Below are 23,609 nucleotides of genomic sequence, written 5' to 3' on the forward strand. Positions count from 1 at the left end.
TGGGGGCCCTCTCGCTTTCGCGCTGCGGGTCAGTCCCAGACACGAAGCTTTGATGCTCTCCGGCGCGGGCCGCGGCGCCCGAACACATGTGTGCTGGGCTGTACGTGTCTGTTTTTTCGTTCTTTTTTCCTCGGGTGCGTAAAAGCCGAAGTACAAAGTCCACTCGTCGAACGGCGTTCACCCACACCTTCTCCAATTTCCGGTCCGTTGGAAACTTGTGAAAAAGCACCTCCGTTTCGCACAGGGGGTTGTTTGAGCAGCTTACAGCGCTACAAGTTGTACTCGGCATCTTTCGAGGAACAGCTGAGCAGTCTTGGGCGCACCGAATCGCTCGCTAAAACGAGTCTTGGAGTCCTCACAAGCAAATAAACAGGCTATACAGAAGCTACACGGGCTACAGATAAAAGCAACGGTTAAACACGCCAATCACAAGCCGAAGTAGTGGTGGTAGCAGCTCAAAGAAGCGCACTCCGCGCAACGCTCGGGCCGGAGGAAAAAAAGAGAACGATACGGACGTCACGGCCCAATGTTGCTTTAGCGATCGGCAACCCGCTGGCCGCCCGCTAAGGAGCAGCGGCTCGCGGCGGGTCGCATTTTTATTATCGGCATTAGTTGAGAATGCGGCGTGCCACGGACATAATATTTTGGCTGGGGTCGTATTTTGTGTCACTACAGCAATACCAGTAATTTATTTCATTTTGAGTTTTGGCCGGAGCTGCCCTTTAAAGCAGGGGTTCTCAAACTTTTTCGTCCGAGGGAACCCCAGCAAACCTCAAAAATTCCCATGGAACCCCCACACACCTCTTTGTCGCCAACCGAAAGTACTGGGCAGTAAAGGTGTTTACATAGTGAACAAGGGTTTATTGCACTGACAGAATAAGACAGAATGGAGGGCTACGGACAGAATAAGAAGGTAAAGGGGTTAACCTGGGGCACGATGTTAAATATATATATACATATTAGTGCGAAGGGTGAGGTTGCTTTCCCCGCAGCACAAACTCGAACCATGGCTCATGAGTTAGTGGAAGGTTAAACTAGGGGGGGGGGCACTGCAATTTGGGTGCTTGCGGGAACCATTAGGGACCAGCTTGCGGAATCCCTGTGTTTCGTGGAACCCAGTTTGAGAACCCCTAGTCTAAGGCTTCGGGGACCCCAAGAAGGCCTTCAGGGACCCAAAAGGGTACACAGACCCCAATTTGAATACCACTGCTGTAGATTGACAGAATCTGTACTCTCCACATTTCAAAGACTACATACGCGATCTGTGCCAGATAATTACTGGAAAGTTCCTTACTGTTCACACTGTTTCCAGCATTACAAGCACTGCTCACACTGTGCATCACTAAACCAATAGCCCTTTTAGTCCTCCCTTTTGAAGAGCTCCCAACCACGTTTGCTTCAAAGTAGTTTTTTTCCCTCTTATTGGGACGAAGCTTATAATAGCAGCATATAACCATTGAATAGTTGCACCCTATAAATTAAAAATGAATCACTGATATAAGTGCTTCTTTTGTTACTGTTCATAAGTTGTTCGTTTGTATCCACCCTGACTCATTCAGCACAAAGCAGCTGTATAAATGTTCCCAACGATCCATGTGGCGGTCATATTGCCAGCTCTTACGGTAATCGTGCAGCATCTACCATAACTGGAGGGAGTGCCTCTGGCTTCTTAGAATGTGCCTAGGGAAACCCCTCTCACAGTGAGATTAATGGTGAATTCCACTGGTCGTGTTGGAGCTTGCTGAGATCGACTTTTCTGGAGCGTGCCTATTTCACTGGGCAATCGGGATAGAGACAGACGTGTTCCGCTCATTGTTTTGGACCAGCTCCTGCTCCAGATCTCGATCTGGACCCGAAAGAAGTTGCTCCGCTGATTTCGGCGGATTCTATTGGAAGCCAACCTGGCCAGCCCTCGACAGCGCATATGACTTCCTTTCTCGCCGGGCATCTTGCCTCGGAAGAATTCATAATGGCCGCTCGCAAAGTGCCGCCCATTTACTGCTGCTGCTGCTGCTGCTGCTTGATGACAGTTCGTTGTCAAGTTGCTCGAGTTGCCAGCAGCAGCGGCTCGAGTAGCAGCAACGACGAGGACTGTTTTTATGTCCCGCATGAATTCGGCTGCCTTTTCGAACCTCCGCCAAAAAGGCCGAAAATCGAGACGTACTTGGACACCGTTCACGAGTATTCCGATGCAGAGGCAAGTTCGTCACCCTGAGGCACATCGCTAATCGACACGCATCTTTCACATCGTGGTTAACTTTGCTCATGCGGTGAACACGTGTTGTTAGCGCCGTGATTGCGAAAACATGTGCTTTGAGATCCGGTACCACGGGAAGGGAATTCCTGGGAAGATGAATGATGGGAAGGCATTCGCCGATCCTGGAGGAGGAGTCATGTTCCGCTCGAGAACCAGAGGTGAAGCGACTTCGTTCGGATCTTGTGCTCCATTTTGGATCTGGGCTACTGATCCCGGCGCACTCCAAAATGACCAATGGAATTCGTCATAAGGCTATTCCTAGATGGGAGAAATTGAATAATTGTGACTGCGTCCAACCTTTTGTTAGTAGAAAAATTTATTGCTGTAACTAGTTTACATATCTAGTCAGGCCTTTCTGTTATTTTTTTACTTTGGCATTTTAGGCAGATACAAGCAGTCTTTTTCTTCGCTGCACTTGGCTTTTCCTAAACAAAGTAATAAAATTTCATTTCAATCTTATTCATTTTGGTTTACCTAGAGTCGTGAAGCTCTGCTGAAGCAGCTGGAGATGAGCCGGCAATTGACCCACAAGGCCGCCGCGGAGGAATCTTCCGAGAGCGACGGCGATCCAAGTGCTGCGGGCGAAGCGGTAGTGAAGAACGGAGGGGAGCTTGAGGCACGCTTCTTCAGCTCTTCCAACCCCTGGCTGAAGAACCCTGCCCTCGGCATAGCTAACAAGACTGATGTCGACGACGAGCCTGCACTTGACTCTGAAAGCGAGAATGGTGGAGACGAAAGCATCGTCGAAGGCGTCTGCTCTAATGGCGGAGAACCGACTTTGCCCCTTTTAGAACGGAAGAGCGAGGAAACCAATGCTGCCGTATCGGGTGCCGATATCGATCAAGGCACAAGCGACTTTATGGTTCCCGAAAAAGCGAAGAACTCTAGTAACGGAGCCGTCACGGGTTCATCGGGGGCATCAAAAGAGGAGTCATTTTCAGATCCAAACAAGGAAAGTCATTCTCGGGATAAGTCGAGCTTGCCTGGTACAAGCCGAGCCGCTGACAAAGTGGAACGTCGAAAGAAAAAGAAGGTTTCCGATCGTGCGGCCGACATCGAGGAGTTGTTCGACACGTTCAGCCGCAGGAAGCAGAAGAAAAAAGAAAGCCTCCTCAAGAAGCGAGGGTTCGAGGTTGAGTCGAGCACCGAACGAAAAACGGCCAAGGACCTGACGTCGTGCGAAGATTCTGTTGCGGCCGAAGGCCCTTCGGAACAGTTGGACGAGGGTTTGGAGCGCAGGCAGACTCTCGCAGATCTCGAAGCCTTTGAAAAGGAAAACACCCCGAAGCAAAAGAAGACGAGAGTCGCGCGAGACGAGCCGTCGAAGAAAACTCCAGTCGTGTCAGACAAGGTGGAAGTGGACCCGACCAAGTTCCTGCAAGTGAAGCAGACTTCGCTCAAGTCGCAGGTTCCAGACCTGCAGGGTGCGGCGGACGAAGCGCTGGACGACGAGGAAGGGGAGGAGGAGCAGGCGGTCACCATTGCTGAGGCGTTTGCAGATGACGACGTCATCAGTGCATTCCGGTCAGTTTTTTTCTTTTGACAGAGTGGGTAGTTCATCTGTAGTCACTGGGGGGGGAGAGAAGGACTGGGCATCTCTCTCCGACGTCCGGCCTCCAGCACATGCTCGTTGCCTTGTGCCGCACTTTGGCTGCACCTTCTCAATCTTAATCTTCTGAACTGCGAACCTAGTGGAAAGAAATTAATAATCTGTAATTGTTTCTTGTGTTTTTCTTAAAAGGAAAATGATTTCCAGAAAGAGACAGAAAGTGTCTTCATCTCTTTTCTTGGTGAAGACCATGGTCACTTTTATTACTAATGAATGGAGAAAGATTTACTTAGTGGCAATTTGTCTGCATTTTTTCGGTAATTCCGTAATCCAGGAAGCCTTCCTGCTTACGTAACCTTCATTATGTGGGCCAAACAGTTAAAGAGAGGTGGAAGGGGGAAGAGAAATAAAGTTGACACCTAGTACAGAAGTCAAACTTTTTATCCTTTAATAAGGCAGAAAAGAATTCCCCGTTTGGACTGCATTTTTAATAACATTTGCCTGAAGAACATTGAAAGCTTGTTTTGAAAGTAAAAAGGTGATACAATGCACCGAACTACACCGTTTCAATTGGAAAACAAATGTGCAAACTCTGGCGCACAGATAAAACAACTTTGTGGATAAAGCAGGTGCCAGGGTCTGTTGCTGAGTGTCTTGACTTAGGAAGTGGAAAGTAGATGTATGAGTAGAGCAGGCTTTGCCTGCCCCCAGCTGTTTTACCTCTTGGGGTAGAATATGATGTATTGCTGTAGTTGTGTTGTTGCTCATGCAAGAGTGGCTCTGTTCAGATAAGATCATGCAAACAAGTTCGGACATATTTTTGTCTTTTCTAATATTTTCATATGTTTGTCCTCAACATGTGTAAAAAACATAATCAAAGGGATATTGAAAAAAAGAGAAATTCTTTTTTGAAGAGAACAAAAATTTTGAGTGCGCCAGAACGGCATATTTGATTTTTTAAGTTTTCGTTTATGTCATGTTTGGTGACACCTATTACGCAAACTACAAGTATCAGAAATCTAAAATAATTTCTACTTATAATACCGTCTACACACATTAGAACAGGCCTGGTTACAACAAACATTTGGATATAACATACCGATTTGTGAAGTTCGGTTGATTTTCCTCTACATACCATTGACTCAACTTCATATCTGCTTACAACACACTCCTCTTACAACAGACCAAAATCTTGGTCAAAATCATGGTGTGTTATAACGAGTTTAGACTGTAGATCATGAGAACTATTTATTTAAATATGTACAGACTTGTAGGGATTATATATTTTGTGTCAAAAAGGCACAAACACGGCTCCTTTGTTGTTTTGTCACTAGGTTTTTGAGCCATTATCTAAAAAAGTTAAATAGCTACAACATTTAATGTCATGTATTCTTATTAAAACATTCTTTCGAACAATATATTAGGCTGTCTGGCGACTGGGAAAACCGGGAACTGTCAGGGAAATTTTAATTACCGGTAAAAATCAGGGAATTGCCAGGGATATTGTCAAAAAGCAAGCCCAGTCAGGGAAAATGAGCCGGAAACGCCATCGAGTGCCCTGAGCAAAGTCTTCAGGACTTTGGGGCAGAAAAATAGGCAATAAATTCTGCTTAGAGCGGAGCGCGGGCTTTGCTCACCCAGTGTAGAGTGTACTACCCGATGCAAAGGAAACAGCTGACAATTCCAGTCCAAGCCTTGAATTGGATTGGATTGAGGGCACGACACTAAGCTAGATCCAGTTGTAGATCTGCTAGATTTAATAAAAAGTGGGAAAGCCGCAGACCCCAATCCACTCCAAGCCTTAAGCCAAAAGTATCCGAAAGTGTGCATCTGGCGGCCAGGCTGACATTTGGTTCTGAACGTGTGTGGTTGAGCATTGTGTCTTCATTGTGTTTCCGGAAGTGGTCTCTTCACTGACAATGTCGGCGGTGGCAAGAAAATGCTCGCTTAAAGGGACTATGCAATCATATTTAAGTGTCTACCTTTTTTGCGGTTTCCACGTCTCTTGGGGTTCGGGCAAGCCAGCGAGGGCACGTCGAGAGTAACTAAATATCAGTGCGTCATATTTTAACCGAATGGCGCGGAAACATTCTCCACCGACGGGGGCGACCCCCGGTATCGAAAGCGCGCGAAATGTGAGGTATTTGGTCCTGGGCTTACTACTGGTCAGAGCCGCTAAAAGCTTCTTTTTAGTTGAAATACAAAATATAAGTGGCGCAAACCGTTTGAATTATTTATGACAACAGTTTTTGTTCAGTATTTTAGATCAGAAAAGAAACAAATGTAGTTTATAAAGTCCGGGAACCAGAAATGACCCGTCGACATGCCCGCCACCAAGGGATAAAAAAGGCTGCACATACTAGAAAGGAATAGTGGGATCAGGCTCCCACGAGCGCGAGCGTAGAGAGGTCCCGGATGTACGCGGCAGCACTGAGGTCGTTTACGGACTCGAGGATCCGACCGGTTCCGAGCGTTCCGAAGGCCTTCGGCGCAGGCCTGGCTTGCGGTTTGGCCGTTTCGCGGTATGGCAGCGCGAAGTGGCTCTCGTTCTGAACTGATCTTTACCCCGTGTTTGCTGTCGTTTGTGGCTAATGAAGTGTTGTCATGCGGAATCAGTGTTTAATCGTGCAGCAAATGCAACGCGAGCCGCCCTGGCTGCCCGCTTCATACAGCCTATCCAGAACATGCTTTAGTGGTGCCCTTTCGAGCCATCGACACGGAGTGTGGCAGCCGTGAGCGCTCGCTAGCTCACTACCCCTCTTATAGTTCACGGCCACCCAAGCAACCAAGGACGTCATGAAGGAGGTTATTTTTTGCTTGTTTTTGTAATTTTAATTTGTCTATAACTTTTAAACTAAAGCAAAATTTGAGAAAAGAAAGGTTTCATTAAGTTACTACGTTCAGTGCGCTCAGGTTCGGTGCAAATTAAAAACCAGTAAAAAAGTCCTTGCAGGGGGCCCCTTTAATCTAGACTGGACAAAAACCCGAATATTTCAGAATATGCAAGTTGGATTAAGCCCATGCAAAACGATCCTCACATTGCTCAATGCTCACTGCCTTGTGTTGTAATAGTCTTAATATATATTTAACTACCTCTACTGTGGTCAGGGAATTTCATGTGAAATTGTCAGGGAAAACCTGGAATAGTCAGGATATTTCAAAATAAGAATTCGCTAGACACCCTGTATATAAATAATTACTTTATCTCAAAATCATTGTTTTATCTCAAGCAATGATTTATATAAGAATATATGGCATAAATTTTAATGTTGTAGCTATTCAATGTTTTTAGATAACGGCTATGAAATCTAGTGACAAAACGTCAAAGGACATTTTTGACACAAAATATATAACCCCTATAATGCTGTACATATTTAAATAAATAGTTCTCTCAATCTATTATAAGTGGAAAATATTTGAGATTTGTGATATTTGTGGTTTGCGTAGTAGGTGTCACCAAACATGACAAACAAAAACTTCAAAAATCAAATATGCCATTTTGGCGCGCTCAAAATTTCTTTTCTCTTCAAATATTATGTTTTTTGGGAAATCTTTTTGATTTTGTTTCCTACACACGTCAAAGAGTAGGGTATAAAAAAATCAACAAAAGCAAAAATGGCGTCCGGACTTACATACACAATCTTACCTGAACAGAGCCTCTAATGCTTTTGACATCCTTAGATTGAGGATGTTGTAATGGAACATTCTTATTTATCGTTTTAATCTTGTAAAAATATCTGTATGTCTTGTGAAGAAGAACTTTCTTTTTCTCTTCTGAAGGGAGGAAAAGAAGGCTCAGGTGAAGCAAGATGCACCAGAGGTGATTGACAACTACCTGCCGGGCTGGGGGTCCTGGGGTGGCACCGGCATTAAAGTCAACAAGAAGAAGCGACGGAGGTGAGGCACCCGTGTTTCAGATTCTAGAGACTCGTATGGAGAGTGACATTTAATAAGGGGGACAAGGCTACGTGATACAAAGTATTACATGCAGTATTATCGTAAAGTTCCGAAAAAATGCCCACCCAAAATGAAGAGATAAATGGCGAAAAACATGGGGGGGGGGGGGGGGGGGGAGGCGGGCTATTTTTTGGGATGCCATAGCAAAGCTTTATCAAACATTGACAGTAAACACCGGGGCACCCACTACAAACCACGTGACGTGGGAGCTCCTCTAGATCGCGGGCACCGCAAATTCGCGTTTCATGATGCAATAAACACAGAAGAATTCGCTACAAACTCCTGTGTCATAGGAAAGCCTACCGCAGGTTGCACCCGCAAGTGATTCGCATTTTACTGTGCGAAGGACCCGCAGAAGCCCGCCGAGAACTCTCATCTCACAAAAATTAACACTGCAAATCGCAGATGCAGCAGATTCAAGTTTTATGGTGCAATATACTTAGGGAACCTGCTACAAACTTGCCTATCACGGGAACTGATATTGCATGCGCAGATCGCGGACAAAAACGTGGGAATCCGCTAGAAACTCTCATGTCTTGGGAACGGATACCGCAGATCGTGGACGCAGCAGATTCGCATTTCACGATGCAATATACCGTATTTACTCGCATAATTAACGCACTTACATAATGGATGCACCACCCACAACGAGTATGAATATTTGGACTTTTTTTTTTTTCTCTCGCGTAATAAACGCACCTTCAATTTTCGGCTATGCGAGTCTCTAATCGAAGTCGAGCCAAGCCAAGCCGCTCTCGTAATGGCCGCAAATGCCTAGTCGTGGAAGTGACCAACCGTGAACCCGACGGGCTCTCAGACTTGACGAAGCTTGGGTCGAGGGATTGCCAAGCCCTGGACATTCTTTGCCTATCGGATGCATTGATGTCAACAGACACGTCGTCACAGTGAAATCGTGAAGGTGGTTAGGCCTAAGAACGGTCACTTTGCTCTCTGTACTGAGTGAGCTTTGTAGGGCGCTTTTCCTTCGGCAAAAGGCACGCTGAAAGTGCCCTAAAAAGGTTCACAATTCATAAAGCATGGTTACTGTGGCGCGCCCTCGAGCAGCCGTAGGTGCACCTCCATCAGTGGAGACGTGCCACAGTACCTTGCCGTATCATATTGGCATGTGATATGACACTTGCACAAAGTGTGTAAATGCAAAAATTTTACCCTGCGTAATTAATGCACCCTTCAATTATGTGTTAATTTTTCGGGAAAAAAAGTGTGTTCATTATGCGAGTAAATATGGTACACGCGGGAACAACTCACGCGTTACGGGAGCCGATATCGTGCGCACAAATTGCGAACAAAACCGCGGGAACCTGCTGTCAACTCGCTTATGTGACATACCGGTACAGCAGATTGCGCAACAAATGCGATTCCTGTCGGTTCATTAACTTACAAATAATGTGCCTAATTGTCCATGAAGTGAACTCAGGCTTTTGGAAATGCAAGCATCAGCAGGCATAGGTGAACCAAGGGCTGCTCAGGTACGACCTTCAGTTTAGCTTTTGGAAAAGTACTGAACATTTGTGATCATCCGCAGGAGTCCTCCAAATGTGTTACAGTCATGTCTTTTTAATGTGGACACCTCCGTTCCCCCCAAAAAGTTCCTATAATGTAAGTTGTTCATTATAATGAGACAAAAATGAGTGTACTTACCCAGCTCATTGCCGAAAGTTTCCTCTAATTTAGACAACTTTTTGTTTTGCGGGCTCAACATTTTGCGACTGCGGCGAAATATTGAGCCTGTGAAAAGTCTGGAATATTTTGATGGCACGAATTTTCGCTAATCATGGTGGTATGCTATGTATTTCTGACTAGAAGAAGACATGTTCGTGGAATTTATTTTTCACAATATTATTGAACTTGCGAAATTCATATAAATTTAGTCGTCATGAAAATTAAGTTGTTTACAGTATTTTGTGGGGTGCCCATATTAGCAAGGTTCATATTAACAAGATATGACTGTAGCTCAAAATTGCCTCTATTTAACTTTCCTTCTAGCATTGCAAATCACATCTCATAAAAGTTTTTCACCTCACGTATGAGCACATCCTTAATGTGCTATTTTCTAAACTAGAGTTCTACAACACATTGTCATACAATTAACCAACATTGCTTCAGAGCATCCACAACTTAGCTACTATTGGAAACATTTGTGCTCATCAATAAAGCTGATGGATGTCTCCCTGTATTATTTTTGAAGATCATACCATATCTATGCTGAACATATTATGTTGACCTAGGTGTCATATGAAATATATGAATGTCGCTTTCAACAAAATATTACAAGCATGGTGTTGAATAAGGGGTTTAGCGTTGCCATCTATGTTTTAGGTGGAAAAACATTAAATGCTGAGTTGGTGATTACGCTCATGGTTGCTTTTTGATAGGAAAACAAAATGTTCCTAGGAATATTTTTCAATGGCTGCTGTGGTCATGAACGTTTTTGTATATTATTTTTGAGGAACAAAATTCTCCAATTAGGACAACTAGTGAGGCGATTTGTTTGCTTTATCAATTTTTTCTAGATTTCATCAAGAATATTTAGACACTGCAGAACAATTTCTGTGCAGTGTATTTGTAAACCTCAATAAAGCATTCAACTAAAACTTCTTTTTTTCCTGTTCCATATGTTTGCATTAAAAAGTTCTCACATGCCTTTTTTTTTTTTTGCATATTACCAGCCCCTGCATATAACCCGCACCACCAACTTATTACTCTCAGAAAAAAAACAAAAAGATGCCTCGCATATTATTCGCACTAACCGTGTAAAGCAATGTCCAGGTCTCGCTAGAAAGCCAACCTATATTTTCAATACGCTTGTCGCTGCAGTCACTGGATTTATCTGGAGTGCCTTTATTGCCACAGGCAGCTTGTAATCTATGCCATGCCTTTCTGAAACTGTTCTGCACCATCTCGTCTGGAAAGGTTGCGGTCACGCCGGATCTTTGTCAATACGACATGACTCTTCTCTCCCCAATTAACGTTGTAAGTGCTTTTTCAAGGTCGGAGTATGCACCAGTCTTCGGACCACGAAACAATCTTCAGTTGTGGCTTGCAGTCTCCAGGTTGTCCTTCTCTCATTTTCACACGCACGACTCGTGGACATCGTAGCGGCCGTAATTGAGGCCCACCACTCGGTTTCTGATTTCTTTAACAACGGACCCGACGATGGTCGGTTCCTTTGCCGAAAAGATTGGAAACTGCGAAAATCGTTGCCGTTGACAGCAACTCGCATTCGACAGCAACAACGCTTTGTGCGTTGCCCCAGGAGACACCAGAGAAGAGGGACTCTGGGGAGCCTATCCCTACGACTTCACGCGCATTGCTGTGAAGCCGTCAGCCGAAGTTTGCGTATAACCCGCGCCCGTACTTTAACTCTGATTCCATATAAATTTTGACTCAGGTTATACCCGAGAAAAAACAGTATGTATAAACTAACTTGGGAGGTTTATCTTCTCATTTCAAGCATTACTTCCAAAAATCTGTCACAAAATACCTTGAAAGTGCCTCTTTAAGATTGAGAGGACGGTGCTTGCTTGAGCTGCACTCTTTCTATGCGTTACATTTACAGTAAGTGAAGACTTGCATGAATAGTGGTGCATGCTTAGTATTGAAATGTAAAAGTGTTCAAAAAAGGTAAGGACTAAGACGAAAAGTTACAATGCAAGGTGCGCTCGCAACTGTTGTTTATTCGGAAAGTGCATGCCTCATATAGGCCCCCAACAATCATCAACATGTCGGTGCCACGCTTGTCTTAAATATTCAAATTCTTTCTTTGATAGGCGTCCGATGCCTCACTAGTGCGATCTTACACCCCTATTCCGAAATTCCTATGCCTGGTGCACCTCTCTGCTTGTTCTATCTCAGCATTGAGCCAAAGTCTTAATGTCATGCAACACTGGCGTGCAAGCGCATCTGCTACAATGAATGGCGAGATGACCAGACGGGCTAGCTCGCATAGCTGCCGCATGCTCAAGAGCACGGTCATTAACGCATCTGCCCGTCTGGCCAATGTACACAGTGCTGCAAGAAAGGTATTTCATACACAACTCCCAAGGCACACTCAGCAAATTTAGTATTGTGACTGCTGTTGGGTGGGTGTTGATTTTATGCCAAAGTCGAACCATCCGATTGTGAGCTGAGGAAACCGCAGGAACGTTGAAACGCTGGGCCACTTTCTCTAAATTATGTAAAACTAAGTGTAAGTAAGGAATGACCGCCGGCCTCACATTGGGCCTCTTGTGAGCAAGTTTACCTGTTCCTTTGTGCCCCCTCTTAACAAGCATTCGGCAGCCTTGGTCAAACACCTTTGCGGAGAGCCCGCCTCTTGGAGTTTTTCGATCTGTCACGCAAAACTTTTCTGAACGATGGCAAGACCGGGATTTTTAGATCCGACATAGATGAGTTTCTTATTTTTAGTGAGGCAGCTGAGGTATCTTTGAGAGATGCCGTATCTGAGATGTTGCTTGTCTTCGCTCCCACTGAGGGGAAGTTACTATTCTTTAGGCATTAAATTTAATTTCCTGGAAGACCACACCTGTTGGGCTCATGAGCCGAGATCCCAAAAAGCTATCCGGCCATACGGGTCGGCTCACTCTAAGTTAGTCGAAAGGAGCATTGCCAAAACATGCGTAGAGGCTGTTCTCGAAAAATCCTGCTAGCATTTTGTTCAGTAAAGGGCAGATGCGTCATTGACCCGTGCCCGCGAGCATGCTGCAGCTACGTGAGGTAGCCGGTCTGGTCATCTCGCCATCTGTTGCAGCAGATGCACTTGCACTCCTGTGTTGCATGACATTAAAATTTTGGCTCAATACCGAGATAGAACAAGCAGAGGGGTGCACCAGACATATGAAATGGGGGTAAAAGTGAAGACTGCATTAGTGAGGCATCAGTCGCCCTATCAAAGCAAGAATCTGAATATATAGGGTGGTCCAAGTCACCAGTCTGGATCTAAAATTGACCGTAAAAATCGACGCCTGCACATAGCAATCTAAACTTTTTGTCAAAGGTGTATACCACAGGTCAGTTTTTTCTTGCAAAATTAAAAAGCGTAGTTCTCTTTCAGTAAAAAATAGGGCCAAGAAACTTGCCAGGATCTACGGCGGGCAGTGACGCAGACGACAGGGGTTCAGTAGCGGGGTGTGTTTGGCGCTTGTATTGATAGGTGGTGTCGGGAGCAGCGTCCGAAGCTGCAGCCTACCAGCGAAAGAAAGCAGACGATACGCAGACGAAATCCGTTGGCAGCAAAAGCGCCGCCGTTATGTAGACGCGTTTTTTCACTTTAAGTTTTGCTTTTATTGTCCGCATTTATTTTTTAACCGAAGGTACATTTCAAAAAGATTATGTTCATTTTAATAAACCACAGTGGTCGTGAGCTGTCGCGATAAGGAGGTTGCGCCATCTATCAATAAGAATGCCAAACACACCCAGCTACTGAACCCCTGTCGTCTGCGTCGTTGCCCGCCGTAGACCCTGGCAAGTTTCTTGGCCTTATTTTTTACCGAAAGAGAACTATGCGTTGTAATTTTACCGAAAAAACTGACCTGTGATATACACCTTTGACGAAAAGTTTAGATTGCTACGTGCAGGCGTCGATTTTTACGGTCCATTTTAGGTCGAGCCTGGTGACTTGAACCATCCTATAGACTGGTTGCTGTCTGCTTTCCCGGAAGTCGCATAGACACTAGCAAAATTAATTACCGAATTGAAAAGGTTTGGCGGTTTCATGAAGCCACACCAATTGATGCGAAGCTAACTTGTATGCAAGTGCAAAATATATTTTGTAGTCCTGTCGCCAGACGTATGAGCCTTTTGATTTTTGCACCCAGGTTCTTGGTGAAGCCCCCACCGGCACCTCCGAGGAAAGACCGGACACTCGGGAATGTGATTATTAACGAGAAGAACAATGAGAAGTGTGCTAGCCACCAGGTAATTGTCACTTTCTGCCTCTGGGTTCTGTTGCAGTTGCTGGACTAAAACAATTTATTTAAAAATATCACTGGCAAATGCCAAGTCTAGGCTCTTAAAGGGTTACTCAGGCCTTTTCTTCGTAGTCCCCGATTTGCTGAAAAATTGCTACACGCACCAACAAGCATAGTGACCTAAATATGGGGCTAAAATAAATGTTTTTGGCAACAACCAAAATTTACAATTTCGGTTGTCGCCTTGTTTTTTAAAGTGAAAGTCTCTACTGGCAACAATGAAAAAGTGACGTCAGGGGAAGGCAGGGGTTCACTCTTTGGACTTCAGACTTTGTTCCCAACTGCATACCTGCCAACTCTTCCGAATTTTTCGTAAAATGTACGAATTGGGACTAATTTTACAATTTTACAAATCTTGCTTCAAATTTTACAAAAAAACAAATTATATATAAAAAAAAAATTAACATTTTTTTTTTTATAATTGTTACTGGCGGTATCTTGCACCACCAAGAGGGCGATAGGTACCGTCCACGGCAGCGTCGTGGTTTTTACTATCTGTCTATCCGGTGGCCACGGATCGAAAACCAATCCAAAGCCCAAAGCCTTTGTTCGTGTGTTCGGCGGTGCACGTTGGTTCGGCGTGTTCAGACGTGGTTGGGCGTCTCTGTTTCGGCCAGTTTCGAGGCGGGAGGTGCGGCGTCTGTGTTTGTTTCACATGTAATCGTAGCGTTCCCCTGGTCGCAGTGGCTTCGCAGCGCAATGGCGAACTCCAAACCTCAAAAGAGGTTTTTTTCAGGTGTTTATTAAGTCCTACACGTCGGAATTCCCGTGCCTCGTGCCGTATATAAAGGGAGAGAAGTTTGGTATTTGTAACACATGCACGTGTGATATAAGCATTTCGCACCGTGGCAAGGCTGACATTAAGCTGCACATCACTTGTCGTAAACATACCCCTCCCCTTCCCCGGCGGCGGCGGGAGTTTTACGAATTTGAAAGTTCACAGATTGGCAGGTATGCAACTGATTACAAGCAGTTTCATGGTGTCAAATAAATGCTTTTGGAAGCTCGCTCCAGTACCCGCGCAGCTGCAGGAAACAAATGCTCGGCATAGTCTATTATTAGACTGCTCGCCCGACCTGCAAGCCTGCCTTCCCCTTCTGTCATGGCACTAAAATATGCGGGTATATTTGAATGTTGGTTTCGGCATCATTTTCACTTGCCGATTTCCCAATAACTATTCTGAATTTAGCTATACTAAATACAATGGCTGAAAGGGTAAAGGCCAGTGATTCCAAGAATATAGTTTGTTGTGGTAACTTAAAAAATCACCAGTGTACCCATAAAGGTGCTCCATTGTTTGTATGGTTTATCTTCTTGAAACGAAATCATTAATTATTTACGTGCATGTATCGCTTCTATATGAAATTCACAATCAAAATCTGACATCCATTCCCTCCTCTATGCCAAGGACAGAAAAAGCCACAGACCAGTTGGGTGGCTTCCCTTAGCTAGCTACCCTTGTGTATCTAAGCGTGAGTGGCCAAACTGGTGTCTGAACAAATGCCAGCACCTGTAGAGGCTTTAAAGGCTGCACATGCAAATAGTTTCTTGTTTTTGTTTCGTGATGAATAGGCTTTTGCAAATATTCGAATAGCAGTTCCGAATAATATGTTATTCAATATTCGTTTTGAGATGAACTGCTAAATTCATACTTTTCAAACTGTTGATCGTGGCGGGTTGGCTCCTTTGAGTGCGCTTCTCACCAAGCACTTGTGCACTGCGGGTAAGCAACGTCCGCGGAGCTCGCGGGCGTTGCTCACCCGCTGTGCACAGGTGCTTGATAAGAAGCGCACTCAACGGGTTTAACCCGCCATGATTATGCAAGTGTTTTGGTATGTTACGCAGCGACGTCTTGATAACCCGCATTCATCATTCGGGCTTGTATTTTTTCTGTTGAATTTTAAATTGAAGCAATAATATTTGGATATAACTAACAGATTTATAAATCCCCTCAGCTAGAGTAGCGGCAACAAATTCGTTGTTCAAATGCCACAGTTCATAAATATAGTCATATTAACGTGAAACATTTTTTGGCCTGGTGTTTGGCATTTCGTTGAGCCCAAAAGTGGAGCCTAGAAAAAAGCATGGCCGCGAGGCTCGACTCTGATTGGTTGCCGGGTGGGGGAGGAGGAGTGAGGTGCTCGACGCTGATTGGTTAACAGGGAGATCATGTGACCAGGGGTGGAGTAAGGAGGCGAGGTGGGAGAGGAGGAGTGGGTTGGAAGGCTCTGAAAGACCACCGGGTTTATCATTTTAACTGCACACATGCCACGTGTTAAATTATCTCATGAAGAGCGCCATAAACGTAGGCATCTGTTTAAGCAGGCTAGACGTGCTGCTAAGCGAACTTTGCTAAACGTTGGTGATGCTAGAATGTTTTACGTTTGCAACACAATTGCGTAGTAATTTGCCATACATTTTTTTTTAATTAATTGAGCTTAGAAGTGGACAAGTGGTAGGTCGGGAACAACCTTCATGAGTTCAGCTAAATTTTTGTTTAAGCATGGCCTACGGTAGTAGAATGCTTGGAGAAACTATTTGATATTAGATTAGAAAATATTTGGCCAAAAACACTGTTTGCTTCAAACTTAAAGTCCTCTTTTTTGCACATGCCTAGTGGTGAACCTTTCAAAGTGCAAAACTCCTTATGTTATATAATCAATAGACTATACACAAACATGATGGTCACAGACATGATCCTCTATATTGAATTAATGTGACAGCCACTCCAGTGAAACTCATGTCCATGCAATGCCCATTAGCTAGAACCAGGGCCGTAACCAGGGGGGGGGTTAGGGGTTCTGACCCCCCCCCCCCCCCCCCCCGAAATTTTTTTCTGCATACGGCCCTGGTCGGTGCACTTGCAGCCAGCCGATTTTAATCTCCACCTCTGAGCACGCGCAGTGGCGCCGTTCGGCTACCGGGTACCAAATCGGGACCGGTTCTCCGGTTTGCTATAACTCTCCATTACAGTGTAGACCGCATATAACGTATGTCTCGGGAGTCGCGAAAATCCGCACTATAAGCGGTACCGCACTATAACCAAAACATCAATTTTTCAGGCCAAAATACATGCCATGAGACAACTTACCTTTGTAAAAGAATTTATTTTATGTTAGATGAAAAAATAAGCTTAGTTTGAGGGAAGTCTTTATTTCAATAGACTAGTACAGTTATGTCTCAAGTGTGTCACACATTTTAAAAGAAATTAGCGGCTTTTGCCTGGCGCGGCCTTTTAACGGCGTCGCGGGTTGCGGACGGACGTTGCGAGCGTTCAGGATTGCTAACCCTAATCACTTTTCTCCGGAGATGAAAACGCGTGAAAATTCGTATCCTTCATACGGTACGCGCCAGTAATACCTTGAACTTGAGCACACGCATGAATTGCGCCAAATAAGAAATCCGGGCGATGTTCGAGGACACAAATGCTTAGAAATCACCACTGTAGTCGAAGTAAACAAACACGACGACACGGGCGTTTTTGCCGTCTTGAGAGCGCCGCCACGACATCGCCGCACGAGTAGGTGGATCTTCCCTTCTAGTACGTGCTGGGTTATCATAGCGACACACAACGAAAATTCACAGTCAAGGATAGCGCTTTTACGCGGAACGATGAGATGCACGCCGTCTACGACGACGATCACAACCGACGCAATGTTTGCGGAATAGAAGCAGCCGGCCTGGCCGGCCCGCGACCGGCATGCATGATGCAACGCGCGCGAACACTTCTCCTCGACCTGCGATTGGTCTGTCGTTGCGGTTGTTTGTTTCTTTGTTTCCAACCCAGCGGAGGGACGCACGCACGTGAACGACTCGTGCGTGCGTCCCTCCGTCACTATGGCAACTGAAGCCTCCCTCTTCGCTTCTTCCCGCGTTTTCGAGCAACCTCCTTGCCCCGCGAGTGCAGTTTGCGGCTCGCGCCGTCAGCTTGCGTCAGCGCCGTTATCTGGTGTCGCGCAGGGAAGCGAGCTCGCTGCTCCGGTCGTCGGCGCGGCCGGCGGGCTGCGCCAGAAACCGCACTATAACCGGTACTTCCCTTCGCGCGCCTGCATTTTAAGCGGTATGTAATTACATGGAGTTCTATGGGAGGTGAACCGGTGGTTTAAAAAAACCGCGTTATACCCGGTCCTGCACTATAAGCGGTTACGTTGTAAGTGGTCTATACTGTATATGCCACCGATGCACATGATTCATAGGCGAAAATAAGACAATAGACATTTTCAAAATGGACGCCGTTGTCCCCGAAAACCCCCCCGAAATATTTTTCTGGGTACGGCCCTGGCTAGAACTATGGCAGGTGTGCAGATAGGCCTCCAGAAAGGTGCATCATCATCATCCCTATAAGTTATTGGTCTTCTGAAAACTTGCTGTGCAAAAATAAATTTCCTAAGGAAAAGGCAAGGGATGTCACAACATAGTTGATCACTTTTTCTTATTTGTGTTTCGATTCAGTAAGCTTTGGAGAACTAAATGTGGGGGCTGATTGACTGTCAAAAGTTGCAATTAGTACATATTTTACTGCATGCCTACCAATTAAGCATGCCACGGGCTAGAGGTGGCTATGAGTTAAGAAGAGGCAGCAGGTTACAGCAATCCTCTATGAAGGTGGCAGTCGCATGCAGACTGCTTGCATGACTACGCTTGATCCCAGTCTAAATTGTGGTACACCAAGGAAGGGTAGTGACCTCACTGTTTCTTGCAAAAGGTGTGCAATCAGTACTCAGTTGGGACAGCCTTTATGTGTACTACAGTCGAACTCATTTTGTGTAGGGAACACATCTATCTTTTACAGTGCTAACAACTCTTGAATTAAGGAATTCGGAAACGGTGGGGAGGGGTCATAAAATGTTGATGGTGTTATAAGACACTCTCCGGAGAGGGGGGCAGCAGCAGCAGCACTGTTAGCGCTAACGCAAGACACGCAAGTACCCAGAGTTGCTGGCGCGCCCAAACTGGCTTGCCATGGCTTGCATACTAAGGCGGCTAAAGGCTAAAGCTCCCCGCAGCCAGCCAGGTAGAGCAAGCTGTAGCAGTTATTATCACTAAACAGTTTCAGTGAACCGTATGCAAAAGGTTTGTGTTCTCCGAAGGAATTGCAGGCCGGGAATGCGCTTGCGCAGAACTCTATAGAACGTGCGCAACACTGGGGATTTTGCGTTGCGGGCTGGCGAGCTTTGCAAGAAGCTCTTAAGAGATCTCGGGCCCAGCGGGTGCACCAGTTTCAAGATGGTTGTTACCTCGACTGGTGCAGCATGGGCGACGTAGTGTTCACGAAGTTCAGTGTTACGTGAAATTACATGGTGCTCAACTCATCAATTCTTTTGCGGGATCTGCCGCAGTCGAGTCATATCACAATGCAGCTGAAGGAGAGCATAGTAAAAATGTTCATCGCTCGCAATATGTGTGAGCGATGTATCGCTTACACATATTGCAATGAAAAGGTGTTATGTATCGAGGTGCGGAGAACCGGGTGAATAAAGACGACGACTACGGGCTCGGGCAGCCCGAGCCGAGGCTGATAGCCAGCCATACATCACTTCTCGTTTGGTCTCTTAATTATAATATTTCTTGGAAATACCACAATGGTCATTACATCGACTGGTGCAGCATGGGCGATGTAATGTTCACGAAGTTCAGTGTTACATGAAATTACATGGTGTTCAACTCGGCAATTCTTTCCGGGATCTGCCGCAGTCGAGTCAGATCGCCATGCAGCTGAAGGAGTGCATAGTGAAAATGTTCATCGCTCGCAATATGTGTGAACGCTGCGATCGGCTCAACGCTAAGCCTCTTTGCGCAGTTGGTCGCTGATGGACGAACGATTCTTCCAAAAATCGTCCTTGTTACCGTGCACTGGACATCAGTAGGCCATGGATTTCTTAGCGTGATAGCATTGACGAAAGGTGCCGTTTCCACGGGACGATTGACAGAGGCTCCTTGATCGAATTTGGATACGCACGCATACTCGTCGCCTCCATACCCCGCAAAAAAATGTGCTTGACCAGGCAGCTGCGGCTCGGCTTAATATACAGTAAAATGTTGCAAACATTTTAATTTTTAATATTACTTTTGAGAACCATGGTGGCGCTGTAAGCGTGCGGAATTCTACAGCTCTGGCAAATATAATGAAGAACACCATGCGGGATGTTCACTCTGCAACCTTTACGAAATGCGCAACTAAAGTTGTTCCAAGCAGGTAGTTTTTAGCGTACGCTATACTAGTCTTGCGTATTGCATGCGTGAGAGCTAGCAACGGTATACTAGAACTGTCTACTCTTTCAATTCACTGCTCCGCCGACGTCGTTCTTTCTAGCTTCTTGGCCCGTTCAAAGTTTGTGTAGCATACACGAGTCACATAAAATAATTCACTGGGCCCTAATTAAGCCGATCCGGGACATAATGCTGTCCCGACAAGGACAGGTCGGGACTCGGGACTCTGTGTGAAAGCGAGGGACAGTTCCAACAGAATCTGGAACTGCTGGGAACCCCAGTCTTGTAAGATATGTTTGTTACACCGGTAGCTTGTTGCATGGGGCTAACATTTATATCTATGCCTATCAAAAACCTGCCAGTTACTGTTATATAATAATAAAGTATATATTATTATATAACAGTAGCTTAGTTTATGTAGGGGTGTTACGTGTGATTTCCTCCATATATCGTAACACGTATCTGCGTAGTAAATCTTTGCACACTAAAGACAGCTCTTAGTAGGCACCAGCATGCTGCTACAGGCGTATGAGGCACCTGTATTATGGAATATCAATATATAGTAACGATTTGGCTCGATCCAGTCGAGCTTCCTACGAAGCTCAACGACTGCAATACTGTTTTGCGTATCTCAAATGGCCGTCTTGGTTTTGTCCTCAGGTGAATTCGCTACCCTTTCCCTTCAACAATGTTAGCCAGTTCGAAGCGGCGATCAGCCACCCCGTGGGAAGCACGTGGAACCCTGAGACAGCCTTCAGGGACCTGACTGCCCCCAAGGTGGTGACCAAGCTGGGCCAGGTCATCGACCCAATCAACGCCGACTCCGTGGTGCTCAAGAAGAGGGCAGCCCAGATGCCCGACAAGCTGCCCGAGAAGAAGCAGAAGCAGACAAAAAGAAAAAGAAAGTAGGCCCTTGTCTCCCTTTGCACTGGTTGTAAGTAAAGTATGTTACTGGATTTGTGGTTGACTTTTATTTTGTGTTTGTAATGGATTTTCTGGCAGATTAAAAGGCCCTGTCATTAGGTCATTCTGAACATGTGCAGCAGTCAAGCTCTTATAATGTACTCGCTCCATCATTTGTTTTGTCATGTGCGTACGACAAGTTCCAAGTACCAGGTTCATCTGTGCAACATCAGTGTGAGGTGATGCACAATACATTATGTGTTAGCACTGTCTTTGCCAGCATAATGTGGTAAAGGGGCAAATTCTTTCACTTGAAATGACAGTATATTATTTTATGGGATGGACATGGGGACCACCATTTGGTTCTGGTTAATACAGCTACACTTTGGCAAGCTTGCAAATTTGTTCGACTACTTAAATCGGTTAATTTTTATTTTAAAACTCAATTTGGAATTCTAAATCGGCAGTTTGATTCTTTAGAGATCAGCAAGCTAATGGTAATTACTAGTGATGCACCGAATCTACCGAACTTTAGATTCGCCGAAGTTCGGTACATGCCAAACTTTTTAAGTGAAGTCTGGCAAAGATGCGGCACATGCACAAGAACGTGACGGTGCCGTGATTTGCAAATGGACGGTGCACGTTATCATTGTACAGTGCAGTACTACCAGCGGTTACAACGAAGTATGGAGTAGGCTTCATGGTAACTGTGTGTTTGTCAGCCTTTGTGAGTGTGGTTCTCTTCAACATCTTCTGTCTCAAGAACAAAAGATTGACCAGGAGTTGATGCAGTCCACTGCGCAAGTGACAAATGACGTGGTACCTTTTGGAAAGCGTAATTTTCATTTAATCTTGTCCGTGATGCAAGGAGGTAGTGTAACATTGATTGGACAAGTCCTTTAAAGCACTCCTCGCCATTTAGCAATCTTCTTTTCGATTCACGAGTAGTTTGTGCCAAAACAAAATAATATGCGGAGCGCAAGTTTGTCTGCTTCGTGCACACGGATTGCGCTGATGTTAGAACGCCAAAGCTCTTATTGGCTGATTGAAAAATAGTGGGTAGTCCTCAAGGCATCTAACATTGAGGTCTACCCGCTATCCCTCCAATCAAGGCCAATCTGAACTCAGCGTCGTTCTGACGTCACCGCAACTCCTATGCAAGAAGCAGACACCTTGCTGTGCGCATTGCTTTTGAATTAGTCTTATTTCGCGGTTTTCATTTATCCGCATGAAACTAAACACAAAACTATCATGTGCGACGTTGCATATCCAATGTCCCTAAATCTTCTCATCTCCCTAAACGTTTGCGTGTGTCCTAACATCAGAAACCGGCATTCTAAAAGTTAAAAACGAGATTTGGGAATATGGGACACACACTTTCATGCAAAGCTGGCGTCAAGTGACTCAAATCGAAGAACATGCATATTTACAATAATATTGTTACCTCTTCTGGTGAAGGCTCAGCAGCCATTGCATTCATTTTCGTGCACGAAACGGTGACTCGCTGGGAAAGTAAGAGCACAGTGTTACCGCCTTTATTTCAACAATGTCCACACTTGCAGGCTTGCGCTGAGGAGGCCTCAAAACCGAAACTTCCGTATCGTGACTGCGGCCGCTACTACCCAACTTCATTGTCTCACCACTTCTGGAAAAAGTCACTGTAAAATTGCCAGTAAACATACAAAAATGGCACGGATATAATTATCTTGTAGAATACCACCTTATTCAGTAAGAACTGTGTCAATATGCATTAAATAAAACCTACATTTTTTCACCCGAAAAAACAAAATATCAACGTTTCAGGCTATTAACGATGTTGAATTAACGTGAGACCGGGGTAGAGAAGAAACATCAAAACGTAGAAGGGACAAAAAAAAATCCCGTGAGGTCATTGCTCATGCTTTGCGATTTAAGTGAGGTAAGGCAAAGCGAAAGCCTCCTGCAGTATTCATTGCTGACTAACGCTCCCGATATTGCAGCTACCACGACATATCGTTGCAAAACGAGCGGCGCTCACTCACCGGGGCACCGCCATGTTTCCCCGCATCCCTTCCGAGCCAGTCACGTGATTTCAAAATCCCTCTCCTATGTACTGCGGCTAACTTTAGCCGCAGTTAGCGCTTCGAGCAAACGGGCCCTGCCCATTTTTTCCAAACGCTTTTGTTTCTTTTTTTTTTTTTTTGTTCCGGAGCGCGCCTTTCGGCACGATATGCTCTTGGCATTGACAGTTGTACGACGGCATTTTGTTATCGGCTATTTTGTTTCTAGAGAGCGCGTACTGTGGGCATCGGGTACTAGAAAATTACACCATCTTCCCGAGGGGAACCATGGGGTGATGCGGAGCATCGCGGATCGTTATTAGCAGCCTCTCGTTGTTGACGTTTACACGCGGCTTCCCGTTCTCGAAGGTCGGGTTCCGCCGCTTGCTTCGTACGTTTACGTTGAACTTCACGGTCCCGAACCTCAGGTTCTGCTGCTCACGTTCACGAACCAACGCGGCTTCCCGTTCTCGAAGGTCAGGTTCCGCCACTCGCTTTGTACGTTTACGTTGAACTTCACGGTCCTGAACCTCAGGTTCTGCTGCTAGACGTTCTCGAACCGCCGCAGCTTCACGTTATCGTAGTTCAGCATCCGGCGCTCGACGTTGACGAATGGACGCCGCTTCTCGTTGCTGTAGTTCAGGGTCTGCCGCTCGCTTCAAGCGTTTGCGCTCAGTGTCGTGTGCCCTTCGCTGCGCAGCTTT

General features: G+C 45.5%; 1 protein-coding gene across 1 annotated transcript in view; it reads left to right on the plus strand.

Annotated features, from left to right (window-relative positions):
- LOC8030445 (U3 small nucleolar RNA-associated protein 14 homolog A) overlaps positions 1-20,921 on the plus strand; it is a 36,126-nt gene extending 15,205 nt beyond the window's left edge. Inside the window, exons 12-15 of the mRNA XM_029992363.3 lie at positions 2,736-3,781; positions 7,587-7,703; positions 13,601-13,700; positions 20,624-20,921. Coding sequence (XP_029848223.2) covers positions 2,736-3,781; positions 7,587-7,703; positions 13,601-13,700; positions 20,624-20,872 — 1,512 coding nt within the window. The 3' untranslated portion in view covers positions 20,873-20,921. The remainder of the gene's footprint in view (positions 1-2,735; positions 3,782-7,586; positions 7,704-13,600; positions 13,701-20,623) is intronic.
- The last annotated feature ends 2,688 nt before the right edge of the window (positions 20,922-23,609 follow it).

The sequence above is a fragment of the Ixodes scapularis genome, unplaced genomic scaffold, assembly GCF_016920785.2.
Source record: "Ixodes scapularis isolate PalLabHiFi unplaced genomic scaffold, ASM1692078v2 PGA_scaffold2__306_contigs__length_199485367, whole genome shotgun sequence".
In the NCBI taxonomy this organism is placed as follows: domain Eukaryota; kingdom Metazoa; phylum Arthropoda; class Arachnida; order Ixodida; family Ixodidae; genus Ixodes; species Ixodes scapularis.